This window comes from Diorhabda carinulata, chromosome X, assembly GCF_026250575.1.
Source record: "Diorhabda carinulata isolate Delta chromosome X, icDioCari1.1, whole genome shotgun sequence".
Taxonomy (NCBI): Eukaryota; Metazoa; Arthropoda; class Insecta; order Coleoptera; family Chrysomelidae; genus Diorhabda; species Diorhabda carinulata.
In genome coordinates, this window is record NC_079472.1 from 64209304 (window position 1) to 64228677 (window position 19374).

At 32.6% G+C, this 19374-nt stretch overlaps 1 protein-coding gene across 7 annotated transcripts in view; it reads left to right on the forward strand.

Annotated features, from left to right (window-relative positions):
* Nucleotides 1–19374, forward strand: part of LOC130902495 (uncharacterized) — a 212283-nt gene that overhangs the window by 22911 nt on the left and 169998 nt on the right. For all 7 annotated transcript variants that reach the window (XM_057814686.1, XM_057814687.1, XM_057814689.1 and 4 more), the window contains exon 2: nucleotides 672–729. In XM_057814686.1, coding sequence (XP_057670669.1) covers nucleotides 677–729 — 53 coding nt within the window. In that variant the 5' untranslated portion in view covers nucleotides 672–676. The remainder of the gene's footprint in view (nucleotides 1–671; nucleotides 730–19374) is intronic.

Consider the following 19374-nt stretch of genomic DNA (forward strand, 5'->3'; position numbering starts at 1 on the left):
AAATAAGGAAAGATGGAAGACGTATTTTAAGCAACTACACATGAGGACTGAAGATAATAAGTGATAAAAAGGACCACGACGAGAGCGAAGAAAGCTACAGCTACTGAAGCGATCAATTGACTAAAAAATGAAATAGTTGCTAGAGAATAACGCCTGGAGTGTTGAAAGCTATGGGGGAGAGATATTAGATAATAAAGTAAATATGAAAAGACTGAGAAATACCTACTACCTATTTCAACTCAGTAATAAATTTATTCTCTTCTTGACTAGAAGAAGTACATATGAAAAAGTAAACATCCACAAATTTTCAGTCTACCTCTATTAATGGTTAATATTTGATGAAAACGGAGGAGTAATAAATATTTTTTATATTCCCGCACTCAAGGTGAGTTCTAAATCAAAATTGTCATCATTTGAATCAGAAAAATTGTCGGTAAAATTGACCATTTCCGACTTTCGCTAAAAAATCAAAGCATCTCTGTTGAAAGCCCCTCAACCTTTTTGATGTTTCTGGAAAATGTTAGCAAATTCAATCATTTTTTAATTCTTTTCCGAAAATTAACAAAACTCAGTATTTTAATTAAAATTCTCATTATTCTACTTAGCGGTAAAATTTTTTCACAGAAGCTGAAAATCTTGCGATTAAAACTAATAAGTGCGATTTTTTGCAGGTGGAATGGCACGTGCTGGCATGGCATTAAGAAGAGGAACGAATCAGGGGAATACAGAGTAAGATATAAAATTTAATTAATAGATTAGGTGAGCTAGAGCGTAAAGGTCGTGAATCTAACACCTCGACTTATTGTGTACCCCTGACTGATCACCAATCAGGTAGCAACAACTTTGGAAAATGAGCTACCCATCCCTATAAAGGGCTATGCGACCTACTTCTTCTGGGTTTAACCAACCTCGCACTCACAAAGGAGGTGTTCTATGGTTTTCTTTGGCTCCTTACACAAACTCCTGTTGTCGGAAGTTTCTTCGCTGTTTTGTAGGTGGTAGAAAGCCAAAACTCTAATATATGTGTGTATACAACATATTCTACGAGATTTTTAGACCATCAACTATTACTATGATCTTTTAGATCAATGTTAACTTCAGAATAGAGATTATCCCCTCTGCGAAGTGTTACTCCACCACGATAACACCAGGCTTTACGCATAAGCTGTTACCGAGTGGAAACGAACTGGAAAATACTTGATCTTTCAACTTACAATCCAGATTTATTGCTATGTGATTTGATACCATCATCAAAAGAAAACATAGTTATATACCCGATCAAATTAAATTGGAAAAAATGTATGAAAAAGTATGAGAATTATATGGAATATATAACTGTTACTAACTCGTCAAGCTAGTCCTGTTCTATTATGGCAATAGAATCAAACAATTGGCAGGTGTGGACATTATCGGAAGGAACATTTACATACGGCGTCAATTTCTTGATATTGGTTTTTATAACTTATTTACAGGTTGTTATACAATTAATTTCTAGGAAGGCCTTTTTGTTTGCTTACATTCTAAAACCTGAATTATCAAGAAATCCGTTTTGTGTAAATAGGAGCTTGTTTATTAGCGAGTAAGTCAGTATCTAATTGGATGTCATAGTCAACAGATCGAGTTAGTTCAACGTAAACGGTCAATTTGAATAAATTATATGAATTAATGATTAGCGAGTAGTTTAGCGTTTAGTGCATGGTTTAATATAGAAATAAATTAAGTAAATACAAAACATCGTATTTATAAATTCTCAACACCGTTAAAAACAGTTTAAATAATTGAAAAAACACTGATAGAAAAGATAATGCAGGAAGAGAAAGGAGAGTTATGGTTATTAGAGATCTTGAGGGCGCTTTCGGGCTATAGATTTGAGTAAATATTTAAAAGAAATGGATATATCAACAGACTAATAACGAATAAGATGCAGAAAAAATATCAGAAGAATTTCTAATGTAAAGTAATGTTAAAGTAAAAAAAGGAGGCAGTTGCTTTTTGTTTGCATGATGGATTAATAAAAATTTGTATAAAAAGACATGTTCTAGTTACGACAATGTATTTTTGACAATCTAACTATGAAAATTGAAGTAAACAGAAGCAGTATTCTGTTACACTATTCATCATCTTTCTCCCTTTGTAACAATGCGTCAATATTTTCCCTAAATATGGCAAACTGCCAACAATATTGAATGAAATCTGAATATATATATATATACATTTGTATGCACGGTTTCGGGCTATCCCATTTGTATACTTTCATCAACGTTGAATTAAAATTTTTCCTGTCGTTTCAATAATCAGTTTCAGTTATGAAATTCTAAAAAAACACGTTGATAAATAGAAAATCTAATTAATAATAAGAACGATCGGAATCTGAATAATATTCGTCATGATACGAGATGTGATAAAAAAATTTTAATTAGTCTCTTTCAAAACCGGAATTTTCAATGTCAGTAATGATCTCAAAATATTTCCTTCTCACATTTTTTCTATTATCTGATAGAACCAGAAGTCACATAGTGTTAAATCTGGTTGGTGAAGCGGATATAAATGGAAAAGAATACTTCTAATGGCTAAAAACTTCTGGAAACTGATTTAATATTCATACCATATCCGATACGGGCGTGAAGTTTCATTATAAAGTTTATTATGAGCTAAAGGTTTTCTAATCCACCTTTTGTACCAACTTAAACGAAGAATTCCTTACCAGGATTGTATTTAGATATTGATCCTTTGTACATTTGGTGTCGATTTTTGGTTATTATCGACAATAAATTTCATAAAAAGAGCTTTTTTGTAGTCGAATACTCCGAATAATTATGTGAATTTAGGGATTTTCTGTTTTTGTATTTTGTTTGCATGGAGAAAGCAAATGGCTTCCTAGCCTCCTATACTCCTGAAATAAATCCTCCTTAGTGTATTATGTTAACACTTACATCCCATAACTTTTTAAATATTTGGCCCTTTCAGTCTGGCTTCAGAATACGGGATCAATTTTTAAGAAGTAACAAGCACCTAGTGTCCAATAATGAGGAGGAATTTTGTTTTTAGAGGAGGGAGAGGTCGGGAGTTAGTTTTTGAGGTGAAAAATGTTCATTTAGTAACATTTGTTGTATGTATTCGTAGTCTTAAAAGACTGATTGATCAATATTTGCAAGCAGAGGAACTGTATATTAATAAATCATATGCAGAAAAATCTCAAGCTCCAGTTTTCTCTTCTTATAATAATTGGTAATCATTTGCAAAATCGTTCCCTCGTAATTTACTTTTATATTTTAACCAAAAGTTAAGTGTGCTAAGTCTACAAATTTTAGAAACTTCAGCCATGCCTTTCTACAACTACAGCTGAATAGATGCCCTTATAGTAATTACAAAATATTAGTTTCAAAAGAAGCAGGTTCATCAATCTCTTTTAGGGGTTGTACAAAAATGAAATTATCAGGCTCTGTGTTGTGTGTTAGTGAAGCATGAAAAAAAAAACTTACTAAAACTCTGGAAAAATTATCTTAACCCAATTATCTATATACCGATTTCTCTTTCTTTTCGCGAAATGAGGAAAAAAAATATTCGGTTAATGGAATTTTGAAAGCTTGAGGATATTTGTTCTCTAAAAGAGACTGTGATTAAGGTTATGTTTGGAGTCCTTTTTTAATGGAAACTTGATCAGGAAATTATTTCATTAAAAACAAAGTAAACTCATCCATAATTGGTAGCATTTGTAATATTGGTCAGAAAGATATAGAACCATTAAGATCCTTACAGGGATAGTTAAAAAAAGATATAAAATCATCAAGATCCTTAAAGGAATGACTCAAAAAAATATAAAGCCATGAAGATCCCTACAGGGATGGAATAGAAAGATATAAATCCATGAAGATTTTTACTAGAATTAGTTAAAAACATCCATATCCTTAAAGGAGTTAACCAAATATAAGTAAAACCATCGAGATCCTTACAATAATTGATGCAAAGATATAAAATGATGAATATCCTCACGGAGATGAGTTAGAAAGATATAAAACCATCAATTTCCTCACAGGGATAAGTCAAAAAATATAAAGCAATCAATATCCTTACAGTGGTTGGTCAAACAGATATGAAACCATCAAGATCCATATAGGAATGGGCCAATCAAAATGAAACTATCGAGATCCTCACAGGGATGTGTCAAAAAAATACAAAACCATCAAGGTCCCTATAGGAATGAACCAAATAGAAGTAATATTATCAAGATCCTTACAAGAATTGATGCAAAGATATAAAACGATGAATATCCTCACAGAGAAGAAGTCAAAAAATATAAAGCCATCATTATCCTTACAGTGATTGGTTAAACATATATGAAAACATCAAGAATGGGCCAAACAAAACAAAACCATCGAGATTCCTATAGAAATTCGTAAGAAAGATATAAAAGGATGAAGGTCCTCACAGGGATGGGTCAGAAAGATATGAAACCATCAAGATCTTCACAAGGATGGGTCAGACAGTTATAAAACCATCAATATATACAGAGGGATGGGTCAAAAAATATGAAGCCATCAAGATCCTCACAAGGATAAGTCAAAAAGCTATAAAACCCTCAGGATCTTCACAGGGATGGGTCAAATAAATATAAAACCATCGAGATCCATAAAGTGAAGGGCCAAACAGAAATAAAATCATAAAGATCCTTACAGAAAAGGAAAAAAGATATAAAATCATGAAGATCCTCCCGCGGATGGGTCAGGTAGTTATAAAACCATCAAGATCCCTACAGGATGGGTGAGAAAAATTATCAAGATCCTTACAGAGATTGATCAAAAAGATGAAGCGAAAAAAATAACAACATAATAATGTTGCAACATATTGTTTGTGACATTGTCGCAAAACAGGTTCAATACGATGAAAAATAGAAAAGAACAAAAAGCAGTTGAAAAGTTCTAATTGAAAAAAAGTCAAATATTCAAGACAAATTGAATAATTTGAGCGTATTGTGCGTGTTGAAGAGATCTACGTTTGTAGTAATCAGACATCTTCCAAAAATTAGTTCGACAATCCTAATTTCTCAATCTATATATACCTATTCCGAATAGAACAGTTTTTTCAGCAATCTCTGTCTTTAGTTTCATATTCAATTTGACGTATAAAATAGAAATTCAAATGATATGAAAATCGCACAGAAATACACAACAGAAACATAATTTATACTGCTCATTCATGTAGCAACAATACAAACGACAACAGACGACGCAAATCTGAAATCTCATTTCTTCATTGTATCCGAAAATTGATTTAACAAACTTTTGTCAGGCTGTGTTGTACTCGAAAGATGCTGAGAATATTTCAAGAGTGTCTCTGTGTGCACCTTTTAATAAAAACCGAAAGCTTTGCCGCCATAACGAAATTATGAAATAAGGGCTCTAATGAGTACAGTAGCATCGCACCGAACAATGTAGTTGCAGCCTACAACAATAAACTACTTGTATCTGACTACCCCCTTGGTTACTCTCTATTCACTTTGAATAGAATTGCTCAAGTCTACATTATCATCGGATACCTCGTTCACTTTACACCAATGAAGCTTTTGATGATATTTTCATAATATACGAGGACGGTTTAACGGAAGGTTGAATTTTTAGAGTTACGATTATTATACTGTTAGATTCCGCCATGTTTCTGATGAAATTTTCCAAAATTAAACAGAAGGAAGCATTTTTGATCATAAACCTAAAAGGACACCCATTTGTTTAAGGAACTTGATTCGTATGATGGTTTTGATAAAAACGAACTCGTATCTTTCACAAGACGAATGCTGTAAAATAATTAAACTCGATGCAGTCATGTTTGATCAAATTTAGCTCAAAGGTTTTTTCACCCTATCCAATTTTTCGACAAATATAAACTCATATGACAATAGTAGTGACAAAATTAATCTTAATGATTTCTTATTCAAACTGGATTTGGAAATGACATTTTATGACCTAATCCAATTTCAACAAGACGTGTTTTTACCAAATGTAACTAAGAAAAGGTGTTCCATATCAAAATTAAACTGAGGAATCCGTATTTGATCAAAAACTAATCAAGAAAAACTACTTATCCAATCTGTTTTGACAAAATTGAAGTTATACATAAAAACAAGAGGCATTTGACGAAAAAATTATTCTCAAACAGTCATATTTGAACAAAATGAGCACAAAGCAACGGTTATTTTACACTAATAGACTCAGAAAAACCATTTTCTTACCTCATCCAAATATTACTTGGAAGAAGTAAAACCAGGCATCTATTTTTCCTCAAAATCTCTTTAGGAAAATTTGGAAAAGCCATTTTTCAAAATTAAACACGGTAAAGCATTTTTTTGACAAAATAACTACGACTAGAGGGATTAAGATTTAAAAGAATCGGGTTTTCACGAAATTAAACTCAATTAATTCATTTCATGACTATAAGTTTATCTTTTCTAATCAATTAGACAATTTTTTGATAATTTTATAAAAGCAGTCAAAACCAAGCTACATAATCCGGCTTTTTCATCTCAACGCACGAGTTTTTTGGCAACAGGGTTATGATTAGTGAAATTCTTCACTTTTGTCGTCTTCAAAACTCGCCCTAGTATATCTGTTCTGCAGTTATACTTCTTACAGTCCTTCACATCAAAAAATTCACTTCACGTATTAGGAAAGAAATCAGAAAATATCTAAGCATTGAAGACATTTAATTTCCCTACAATCATTACACAAATTAATCTTCATTCTACTAGGAGTAGTTTATATAAAATAATTAAAGAATAATAATATGATTACGAAGCTTTAATGGCAGTAAATGCCCGAACTAAATTTTTTAGATTGCAAATTATAGTTCATTGAAGACTAGAAATTTATGGGTAGGGCCGGTTAACCTCAATTTACTTCCATAATAAACCGTTGGCTTTATTTTTAAATATACAAGGTGTTTTCATTAATAACAGACTTATAGATGTTTCTTTACAAGTTTGAACATGTCTTATAATGCTTTTCTCACCCTTACCTGGCAGGAAAAACGCGCCGAGAACAAAGACTCTTCCATCAATTTTTGATGAAGAATTTTTAATCAGTGAAGACAGCTACTTTAATTTCGTTTTATAAAGAAATCTCTAAGAGAAGTGTATATAGCGAATCTCTATCCACAGCAGGATAACCCATAAGTCAATGGTCCAGATTTTGCTTTACTAGTTTTATTTTTGGTCATTTCCTTCGTTTCTAAGTACTTGACTATGCTTTAGTGTGAAACTCAGTAGAAACACTGTTGCAGAAAGTTGAGGTTAAAAGGAATGACGCGCATTTTAAAGTATGGTACGCAGTCTTGAGATGGGAGCCCCAACTGCTTCTAGTTTGGGCCTGATCGGGACAATGCACACTTAGATGAACATCTTAGCTGAAATTCAGTGATTTCACTTCGACTACCCGTCATATTAACCAGATCTTATTCTAAGCGACTTTTTTCTGCTTCCGAACCAAAAAGTTTCACTTGGAAGGAATAAAGTTTCATCAGAAAAAGACGATATGGCATATGTAGTCGCCTATAAAAAGGAAACTATGGTGAAAAGTAAAAATGATTATTGAAAAAAAGTCTTGTTTCTTTGTTATATCGGAAAGTCTCCAGATAACCTTCGTATGACTCTAACGAACACTATCCAAAACAATTTCCACTACCTCATGAAATGGTTGTTGCAATTACGATACTTGATGAAGTTTGGTTAGCAACAGATTTTTATAGTATGTGTTGAAACATAAATGGACCAAGACCGTTCTGTACATCAACCAATTCTCTATATATTCTTTTTGCTTCATCCGTTTTTGACTTGGTTGGTAATCAACTGAATGTTTGATAAAAGCTTAAATTACTCACAAATACATGTCAACGATAAATATTCATTACCATTCACTTATTTTAAAGTATTGTGAGTGCCCAGAGAATTTTTTAATAGAGTAAGATATCTCTCGAAAGAATTCAAACTGCGCACCGCAGAAGTTTGGAAAGTATATTGTGAAAAACTTTACAAAGGTAATTCAGAACAACTGTCAGAAGAAATAACTATCTCTCAAGAGCCTAATATACTAAGATCGGAGGTTGAGAATACCTTAAAACAACTCCGAAACAAAAAATCACCAGGCAATAGAAATATTTCACAAAATCTGTAACCTTATAAGGAAAACAGGACAGTGGCCTGAAGATTGGGGAGAATCGCTGTTTATCCCAATATTCAAAAAAGGTTCGCCATTGGAGTGCAACAACTATAGAAAGGTTTCTCTTACCTCCCACGCTAGTAAGATATTCTTGCATATCTGCATTTGATCTGCATTCGATAAAGTTAACTGCACCACAATGGAGGAAATGGGAACGCCAAAACACCTGGTTCAACTAGTTCGTAACCTCTGTCGGGAAAACAATGCAATAGTTAGAATCGACGGGATTTACTCGGGGACATTCAGAACGGCCGCAGGAGTTAGACAGGGTTTACAGCGAATAAGTCTTGAGAGAGATTCTAGTTGAGTGGCAAGACGGAATATCAGTTGGCAGAAAGATGATCAACAACCTACTACACACTGATCAACCATACCAGCAATAACAGGAATTATGACCAGACTGTCTGTTATCAGCGGAAAATATGTACCTGGGACGTATAGCTAGAAGATCAGTAACAATGGAACGATTAATCATATAAGGGAAAGTAGAAGGCAAACGCCCAAAAGGCTGGTCTCCAACTAGAAGGGTAGTCCAAACAAAACCCTTGATAAGGAAAGCCTGGAAACAACTGCTGAATAAAATATAAACGGGGTCACTTTGGAGGATAACAGAATGAGGAGAGAAAGTGCCCATTGAGCTTTTTCACGATATGACTTCCAATCTAACAAAAAAACTGTTACGACGGTAGAAAACGGCTATACTGATTTATTTACCGTAACGATTATTTTACGGTTTTAACTACATTTTAAATGGTTTTATAAAATATAAAGCAATAACCAACGTGTTTATTGCAGACAAAAACAGAAATTTTTCGATTAAGTATATATGAAAAAATTAATTTAGCGGCTAGGCTACATCAATTTGTTTTGGTTTATTTGTTGTTAACCGTAGCGGATCTAATTACGTAGTGACTGGAAAAATCTATATTTATGATAGCAACACGGCAGATTTTCTATTGTTATTTCTATATTACGTAACGACAACAACATCAACGACAATTTTTGATTAGAAAATTTTATAATTTTGTTTAAAAATCAGACAGTTAGGAATTATTGTAAATATGAAAATGTTATGATCACTAAACTAAAGTCAGAAAGGCGCTTCATATACACAAACAAGGGCGTTTTGAACAACTCAACTCCACTTCAGACAGGGACGTAATTAGGACCACTTATATACTGTGACTCCGTACCCCTGCTTTGTTAAATAATAATTGTTGGAGTTTACTCCTTAAGAATCGATTTGCATATATAAGGGGCCCGGTATGAGAAAAATGTGAGGAGTAAAATCTATCGATGAATGACCTCGTTACGTTTTTGGTGCGCACCCTATGATGCGCAACTTTCTAATTTGGTTGTGAGTGTAGGGTATAGGGACACGTGCATAGGGTATACTGTGTCGACATACTTATATTGCTGTTTTTATTATAAATATCAATAATTAATATTGTTATTGTGAAGTTTTAATTTTTATCATTGTGTTCCGCTAAAGTGAACTGAAAGTATTTTCAAATAACTATGGCAGAAAGAGGTGTAGATGATATTGCCGGAACATCTAACAAACACGTGGTTGCACATCTGAAATTGACTATTGTAAAAAGTTTAATGTAAAATATTTCGTCGATTAGTTATAATAAATGTATATGAAATGAATAAATGGAATAAATATATATTTATATATGTATATTATTTTCATTAATTAACAAATTTACCCTTTTATACAGTATCAATCTTTTTTAAGTTAAATAAACTCTTTTTGCGTCTGGTTCGACTATCGAACTTAAGGAGTAAACTCCAGTCGTGCGTCGGAGCTGACACACACAATTTTAAAATATTTATTGTTTTGATACATCAAATATTCAGACATTTTCAAAACAAAAATATTTTTTCACAGCAAAGTACCTTTTGTTACGCTCCATCCCTGTTACTCACGCCATTTTTGTTTTTTATAACCTCCTTCTACATTTCCAGTTGTCTTAACAATTATTTCCATTCCAAAGTATAATTTGCCTGGACTATGAATCGTTTAAGGTAAGTAGCTGATTAAAATGTTTATGAATGTAAGAAATACAAATAAAAAGATGGTAACAGAAGAAATGAAATGCTATTAACGAGAAAACAAGAAGAGAGAGTAGAAAGAATAGAAGAAAATAGTATCATTGAAACTGACAGAGAGACATGTTGAGTATCAAAAATACCTAACAAGCATACAGTGAGGATAAAATGGTGGACGGATGAGATAAAAAAGATAATTCAAGAAAAAAAAAATGAATGATGAATACTTGAATGAAAACGAAGAAGATTATGAAGACTATAAAACTATAAGAAAGAAGTGAAAGAAGCTATGGAAAAATCATGGATAAACTTCGGTCACAAAAAGGTCTGAAAAATATAGAAAAAATAAAACAGAAATAGAATCACGGAGGAAGATGGAGTAATGAGAGACAGAGAAGCAGACCAGTGAGGAAATGAGGAGGCGATGGAATTAGTCAGTTCTAAAGATTTCGAAAAGCTAAAGATTAGTATTATCTAGAAGATAATCTGGAAATATTAAATTTAGAAATAGATAAAATTATTATGAAACTAAATACAAATAAATAATAGGAGCAATATAATATGAAGAGAATGAAAATTATTGGAAATAATTGTAGACTGAAGCAGAAAATAAAAGAGTAATTAGTGAAAGTTGGTAAATTACTTAATGCAACGAAAGCAGCCTTCTTGGTACAAAAAGTATTGACAAAAACATGAGAATAGTTATTATGAAAAAAGTAATGAAGTTACCAGCTGTGAAATATGGACATAAGATTGCCCAGGAAAATAAAAAATGACATTGAAATAGTTGCATATAGAATATATGAAGCACAATTAACATTAGATAATAGTTATATAGAAAATAAAAACATAGATTAGAAAACGTTGAAGAAGCTGCTGAGTCGAAGAGAATAAAAGATTAAACAAAAGATAGAAAGACATAGAGATAAAAGCCATACATCTCACAGTAATCTGACTCATGAATAAATAAAAATGAAAGTAGTTGATTGATTTATAGATAAAATCCAAGAAACCTTAGATTAGAGAATGTTGAAGAAGCATCTGAGTCTAAGGGAATAAAATGGAAAGAAATAAAAGATTGAACAAAAGATAGAAAGACATGGAATTACATGTCATACATCTCACATTAATCTGACTCATGATTAAATAATAATGGAAGTAGCTGATTGATTTATAGACAAAAACATAGATTACAAAATGTTGAAGAAGCAGCTGTGTCAAGGGAATAAAATGGAAAAGAATAAAAGATTAAGCAAAATATAGAAAGACATGGAGTGAAAGCCATACATGTCACAGTAATCTGACTCATAATTAAATAAAAATAAAAGTAGCTGATTAGTTTATAGAGAAAATCCAAAATAAACATAGATTAGAAAATATTGAAGAATCAGCTGAGTCTAAGGGAATAAAATGGAAAGAAATAAAAGATTGAACAAAAGATAGAAACACATGGAATTACATGTCATACATCTCACATTAATCTGACTCATGATTAAATAAAAATGGAAGTAGCTGATTGATTTATAGACAAAAACATAGATTACAAAATGTTGAAGAAGCAGCTGTGTCAAGGGAATAAAATGGAAAAGAATAAAATATTAAGCAAAAGATAGAAAGACATGGAGTGAAAGCCATACATGTCACAGTAATCTGACTCATAATTAAATAAAAATAAAAGTAGCTGATTAGTTTATAGAGAAAATCCAAAATAAACATAGATTAGAAAATATTGAAGAATCAGCTGAGTCTAAGGGAATAAAATGGAAAGAAATAAAAGATTGAACAAAAGATAGAAACACATGGAATTACATGTCATACATCTCACATTAATATGACTCATGATTAAATAAAAATGAAAGTAGCTGATTAATTCATAGACAAAAACATAGATTACAAAATGTTGAAGAAGCAGCTGTGTCAAGGGAATAAAATGGAAAAGGATAAAAGATTAAGCAAAATATAGAAAGACATGGAGTGAAAGCCATACATGTCACAGTAATCTGACTCATAATTAAATAAAAATAAAAGTAGCTGATTAGTTTATAGAGAAAATCCAAAATAAACATAGATTAGAAAATATTGAAGAATCAGCTGAGTCTAAGGGAATAAAATGGAAAGAAATAAAAGATTGAACAAAAGATAGAAAGACATGGAATTACATGTCATACATCTCACATTAATCTAACTCATGATTAAATAACAATGGATGTAGCTGATTGAATTATAGAGAAAAAGCAATGAAAAACATAGATTAGAAAATGTTGAAGATGCAGCTGAGTCGAAGGGAATTAAATGGAGAGGAATAAAAGATTAAGCAAAAGGTAGAAAGACATGGAGTGAAAGCCATACATGTCACAGTAATCTGACTCATGATTAAATAAAAATGAAAGTTGCTGATTAATTTTCAGAGTAATCTCTCTTTCAAATGAGAACAATATTCTTTTGTTCTAACAGAATAATAGAAAATATATTATATCCATGAAAAAGTTTTCTAATAATACAAAAATTATACGAGGGCTATTAAAATTGCAACATATACTGTATCCATCTATTTTATGTATAATAAAGCCATGATGGATCACTAAAATTGTTTTTTATGTAAATGGCTTCCCATGATTTATTTATGTTGTCATTCTAACTAATATATTCAAGGTCACGCGAAATTCAGAACCATTGCCGTGCTAATCAATAATTTCTCTATTAAAACATTTTTGCTTCCCTTATACCCATCTAAATCTGACCCCAACGTATCGTGGACGTTTGAAAATACGTGCACGATGTTTGTAGAAGAGATTTGCTTGCCTACACTTTCCTAATCCTGTGGGTTGTCGGTATATTTGTAGAGAGAGAATTCAGTGAAAAACGTTTACTTGAAAGGCGCCAAAAATCATATTTTTCCCGTAAATCGTGATCAAATTGGTCTAAGAATGATGTAAATACCAGATGTTGATTATGACAAAAATGAATGAATGCATGGACCATGGAAACAAGGCTGTGAGGAGTAATTGAAGAGACATTAATATATATTCAGACCAAAAAAACAGTAATAGATTACTAAAACAAATAGCAGGAAAAATTCCAAGACTATCAGGAGATATATTAAAAAACAATGAAGTAGATGATATAACGATATAAAGAATTGAAAGGATTATAAAGGAAACAACCAATGCTATGAGACATACAAGAAATTTTGAAACTATCAAGGACAATGCGACGAAAAAGACAAGGATGTATACTAAGCATATGGCAGTTTTCGGTTGCTTTAGATTGAAGTATAGGAGAAGCAAAAAACAAGTTAGGATATTGAATTATGGAAGAAGTCAATGTATCTGACATAATCTAGATGAAGATGAGCCAATGAGAGATGGGCCAATCGTAGATGAAATAAAGGAGAGATCAGGGGCGGCGGGAAATATCAAAAATACCTTCCTGCTAAAGAAAGAAATGAAAACATAAATTTTTGAAAGAGTAGCTACACACTGTACGGAAGAGAAACATGGATCACAACACAAAGCAAAATAAATGAGATACAACGCATGGAGACGACATGTATGAGGATGAAAAGTAATTTGAGATTGAACAGAATTAGATATTATATATACAGAAAAATCTAGGAACAAAATCTATAGATACTAAAATAGAAATAGTGCAGCTTAGATGGCTTGGGCAAGTATTGGAGAAGACAAAATGGTTAGTAAAACGTACAAAGCGAGAATAGAAAAAAGATCTAAAAGAAAGACCAGGAACACCATGGGATGAAGAAGTTGAGATAGCAGCTTCTTCCACCAAATATTTGAATATATCAGCCGACACAAGTTTGATTATTTTATTTTTATACCCATACACGAATTTAGGGTTATATTAATATATTTATTTTTGAAGACAAGTAAAATATCAGGTCTAGTCTAGTGGTTGAAATTATTCGAATTAAATAACATTTTCTATGGTTACTTTCTTACAGTTGTTTCTCTACATTTTCCTCCTATAACCACTCGAAGATGCTTTTCTTTTGTGGGTGATTCCGTAAAAGTTTGATTCTATGTAAATTCAAATTCGAACAATACCAAGTAAATCCTCAATAATTACATCAGAACAATGGGTTTCTAACAAATAATCTTATTTTCTAGACTCTAGAATTTTCTTAAAAAGATTTGAATACCCCCAGAATTTGAGTATACATGTTGTTTACCCGCATCGTAATTACAGTTCCAACGAAATCTGGAGACAAACAGTGAACCTTGTTGGAAGAATATTTAGATAGCACTGAAGCGCGAAATATTTGTGTCAATAAGGGTCCAAATTATACAGTGGGACTAATTAAATTTATTAAAAGTCACTATTTGTTCGTGCAATAATGCACAACTGCAACTTGGGTGAGAAATAATTGAAACACAACGTGTTGGTTGTTGTACACACCTTTACAATGGAATGGCTGCGAATAGCCATAAAAAAATATGCAAAAATATGGAACTAAACATAACAAAGGACGTAAATGTTTCCTGTATACTAAATCGCTTGTTCAAACACCTGGTTAGTTCTTATATTGAAGGCGGTTTTATCATAAATATTCATTGATTTAGCTCGCTCCGACTTCTGGCTGTTTTCACGTATCAAATAATTTATACAAGGTGGTAAACTTCTGTGACATATTATATCAAAGAATTCAAATTTTGGGTACTATAGAGTTATTGAGACTTATCTATTTTTAAATAATGAATATTAGACTTCATTTTGCAATTTAGGATGGAATAGCCAGCCAGAATATGGATCTAGTAATTTTGATCTCTCAATCGATTAGTAAGATTAACTACAACACCATATTTAAGACAGACATGGAATAAAATCTATGTCAGACATTCGAGGAACTCTTTCAACATCTTAGCCAACTTTGGTCGACGATCCGATATCAAATGCAGCAGATTTGAATTAAATCGCAAACATTTTTTTATGACTCTCGACGTGGAATAAACCAACAGCAGTGTGTCGATCAACACGCTTCGACTTTTGGTGATGAAATTTTCCGAATTGAATCGTGGTCGCACTTCGATGCAGGATGAATTTCGTTAAGGTCGTCCAAAATCAGATGGTGTGCCAAAAAACATCGAGATGCTGTGCGTAAACTGATATTGCAAGATCGTCATGTTATTCTCCTTGTGATGAAAGTTGAAATATTCGTCATTAGGAACACAAAGCTGATGAAATATTCTATCATTCAAAGAGGTGTTACGGATTTTATTGATTTCCTTAGTGACATATTACAGTGACTGATATAGTCGTTTACTTAAATTTCTGGAAACTAAATATCTATGGATAAGGCGAGGACATCTGAAATTTTATTTTTTGAGTACGCTACGAAGCCTTAATGGAACCTTGTCATAGCCGGAGCGCCATCCATATCAGCCGATATAATCCCAAAGCTTTTCCAATGTATTGAATATAGTTCCGCCTTGAATCTCAGTCTTTAAATTTCTAGCAAACCTCAAGGAAGACATCACCAATAAGTTGGTATTCATCGAGTTGAATTGAGAATTGACCAGTCCTCATATGATTGCACAATGATTCTTCAATGTTCAACCATATCATCAATTCGTTATTGCACACAACTATGCCTTCCTTCCTTCCTTCATTTATTGCTGGCAAAATTAACTCTTCTCCGATGTTGTGTGGTTTACCTTTATGGGCAATTAACAAAGATATATTGTACGAAGCTCGAGGTCCATCGTCATCTTGTTTAGCAGCCACCGATAAAAGTTTTGAAACACTTGTATGATCATTATGCTTCTTCTCTAGGTCTTTGGAATATGCTACATTATTTTTAATTCATCTGGATGCATTTTATTTGAATGATTTCACAGTTTTGATGCATTATTACTTTTTCCTAAAATGTTTTAGACATAGAAGACACAAAGGCGACAATGGGTTTGATGGATTTTCAATGAATCCGAATATATTGTGCTCTATACCACACCCCCATTTTTTCTTGGGTCTCTTTAAGCCTGCAGTAACCACAAGGAGGTGTTATCACCCATTTGGGGAACAAAAGACACTGAATTTAGCAGAGAATGCAATGGAGTTCCACAATATCATAACGAGGAGTGTGTTGAATAGAAGATCTGTGACAGCTAGAGCAATCTAAAATGCTGGAGCTCTGAATTGAATGGGCTTAATAGATCAGCTCTAAAGAATGCAAGAAAAGAGGGTATACTAGGACATAGTGTATATGACATTCTGAGTAATAACATACATATAGTATCCCTGAAAAAATACTATTGGAAAAAGGCTTGTTAGGCTAGACGAATATACTTCAATATTTTTGTATCCCAACAAATGGTCTCTTCAAAAATGCAAATCATTTTCTGCGGTCTTAATAGTTGGTTAAATTCCATAACGCTAACCACTAGGAGTAAATATAATCTAGAAAATGTCGCAAATGTTGCGTTTCTAATAGATTAGCGACAGCATAATACAAAATTAATGACCACCGCGTCAGCAGTTCAATGTTAATCCTTTTGCTTTTGGGTCCGCAATGGTTATCATACCGATGACATTCTCGTAAGTGATAAATGGAGGTAGTCAACGGATCTACTCAGTTTGCTTAATGTAGAATCGTAAAATAATGAAACATATGTTTCAAATTCGATTTTGAAGCGAAATTCGTAATATGATATAATTATTTAAAATGTAGTAGATTGTTCAAACGCATGAATTGGCAGGAAACAAAGTATATAGTGGGAGAACAACTGAATCGATCACAGCGCTCGATGTGGTCAAGTTATCGTCAAATCATGCTCCTTATATAAACAAACACGTTAAATTTTTGAAATTAAAATATACCATAATAACTAACTTTTGTTGGCAAATAGGTACTTAATTAAAAAAAATCATGATACTGCCATGTAATTTTTAATACACAGAGTTTTTGGCATGTCCAAACCTTTTTCTATTGCTCTGTGCAGCTTATCATTATAATTTCAGAAATTATTCAGTGATATCTAATAATCAAAATAATCGTTTTGCATTAGAAATTCGTTTATTTAGGGTATTTTCTTACTAAATACTAACCTTTTTGCGAAACGTCAACAAAAAAACATTTTAAATTAGCACATATACGTTATGTACGAATATATCGAAAACGAAACCAAATAATAATTTTACCTTCACAAACCGTATTCCTGGCGACGATATTACCACAATTTCCAGTGAAATTTTTGATGCTTCTCGGAAACGTGTTACGTTACAAGATCTCATCGACTCATAAAATCCTCAAATTACTAAATTTCTGCTGAAATATGTATCCAATTCATATTTCGCAGTGAACGTTGTCATAAATTCCAATTCCCTTACAACAGTAGCAATATCACAAACCAGTGGGGTAACAAAAATAAAATACAGAGACAGAGACAGGTTTCAAACAGCACACTCCAGGAACCAGTAAAAACAGAATTTCAAATAAAAAATCATTTGAAAGAAGGAGTTCGAAAACAAATTAAACCAAATAAATTTTGGCAATTCGAAGACAGACTTTTAACAGACACATAGTGTGCTGTGGGTCATTATATCTCCACTATATCATTACCAGCTTGAATTGAACTGGTATGTGTACAGATAAAGGGAGAAGTTTCAAAACAAAATAATTCTTTCAAAATGAGAGATGTGGATCGATTGTTTTTGAAAGCTGTAAATAATAAGAAGCTTGAAGACTGGAAAAAGGCATTTAGCCATTTAATTAAAGAAGAGAAAATTAGGTGCACTTCCTTTACCTTCAACTGTTTGGAAGTTATAAGCAGGTCAATTGGACAGATATGAGAACCACGGGATAATTAATTCATACCACCAGAGACAGTGTGAAATGGTCAGAAATAAACGCGAACAACTATTAATGGATAGCAGAAGAAGAAGACACCCTATACATTCATTATATTTATACAAACGTTATTTGAAACGAAAATACTCGAGGTATAATTTAGAAATATTTTAACTGCCTACTAAAAGAAGTACGCCTATGAAGTACGAATGCTTCATCATTTTATTACTCTCTTATTTACAAAAATGGACTCTAGTTTCAATAACATACGAGGGTCGTTTTTTTAAACCTTTGATAGGCTATAAATAAAAGACATATTCGTATAAAACAATAATTTTGTTTACCAAAACATGGGTACACATAATCACTGAAGAGATTGAGTCATAACTATGGGCAAGCTTTTCAATACCATCTTCAACGAAATCTGCTGCCAATGTAGCCTAACCGTTCAGTAAGAATAGAATACAAAACAGACATTGAATGTTCGGAAATTCCGTAGACAAAGTAGTAATGGTGAATCTGCGGTTTTTTTAACCATTCTGTAAACTCGTTGAACCAGGTCAACTGAAACGACAGATTTACGTCCTTGGCCCTCTTTATAATGCTAATCATTACGTCCATCTTTAAACTTTCAACACCATCACTCGTGAAGTTTTCCCCATACACACGATTCGTTCTCCGATGAATTTCTGCAGCACTGTTGCCTTCAGCCTGTAGGAAACGAATCACACTTCGCAATTCATACTTGGCGGGAGAATCAATAATGGTGGACATGTTTACATGGCTGTAGCACAACGCCGACTGACGCCTGAATGTCAACAATGGCGGAGTGTGTAGTGCGAGAGCTCAGCAGTCGCCTGCAACGCATGCCCGCTTTCTTATGACCGCGTAGTGATATACGGAACGATCGGAGTTTGAAAAAAACGGATCTCGTATTATTTTATGAGTTTTTTTCAAACTCGCCCTGGTATATTAGTTTGCGGTCGGAATTCTTTGATACTTTTTATATTCCATGGAGTAAGAAGATGAAGAAAAAAAGTTTCATTTAGAAAAAACTTTTTTTTAAATCTGTCACATATAAAAAATGTAGTATTACTTTTTACGAAACTATGCTTGAAATTTCTAAGCGATTTAGTAATTACATATAATGTATTTAGGTTTTTCGAGGCGGTTATACTAAAATTTCCTAATAATTCCAATTCCAAGCAGTCTGATAGACTGCACTCTACCGGTAGATGTTTAAATTCTCATTCCTGTTGGTTGTATTAAAAATAAATGGTACGGTCATGATTAGAAATAGTTCCAATG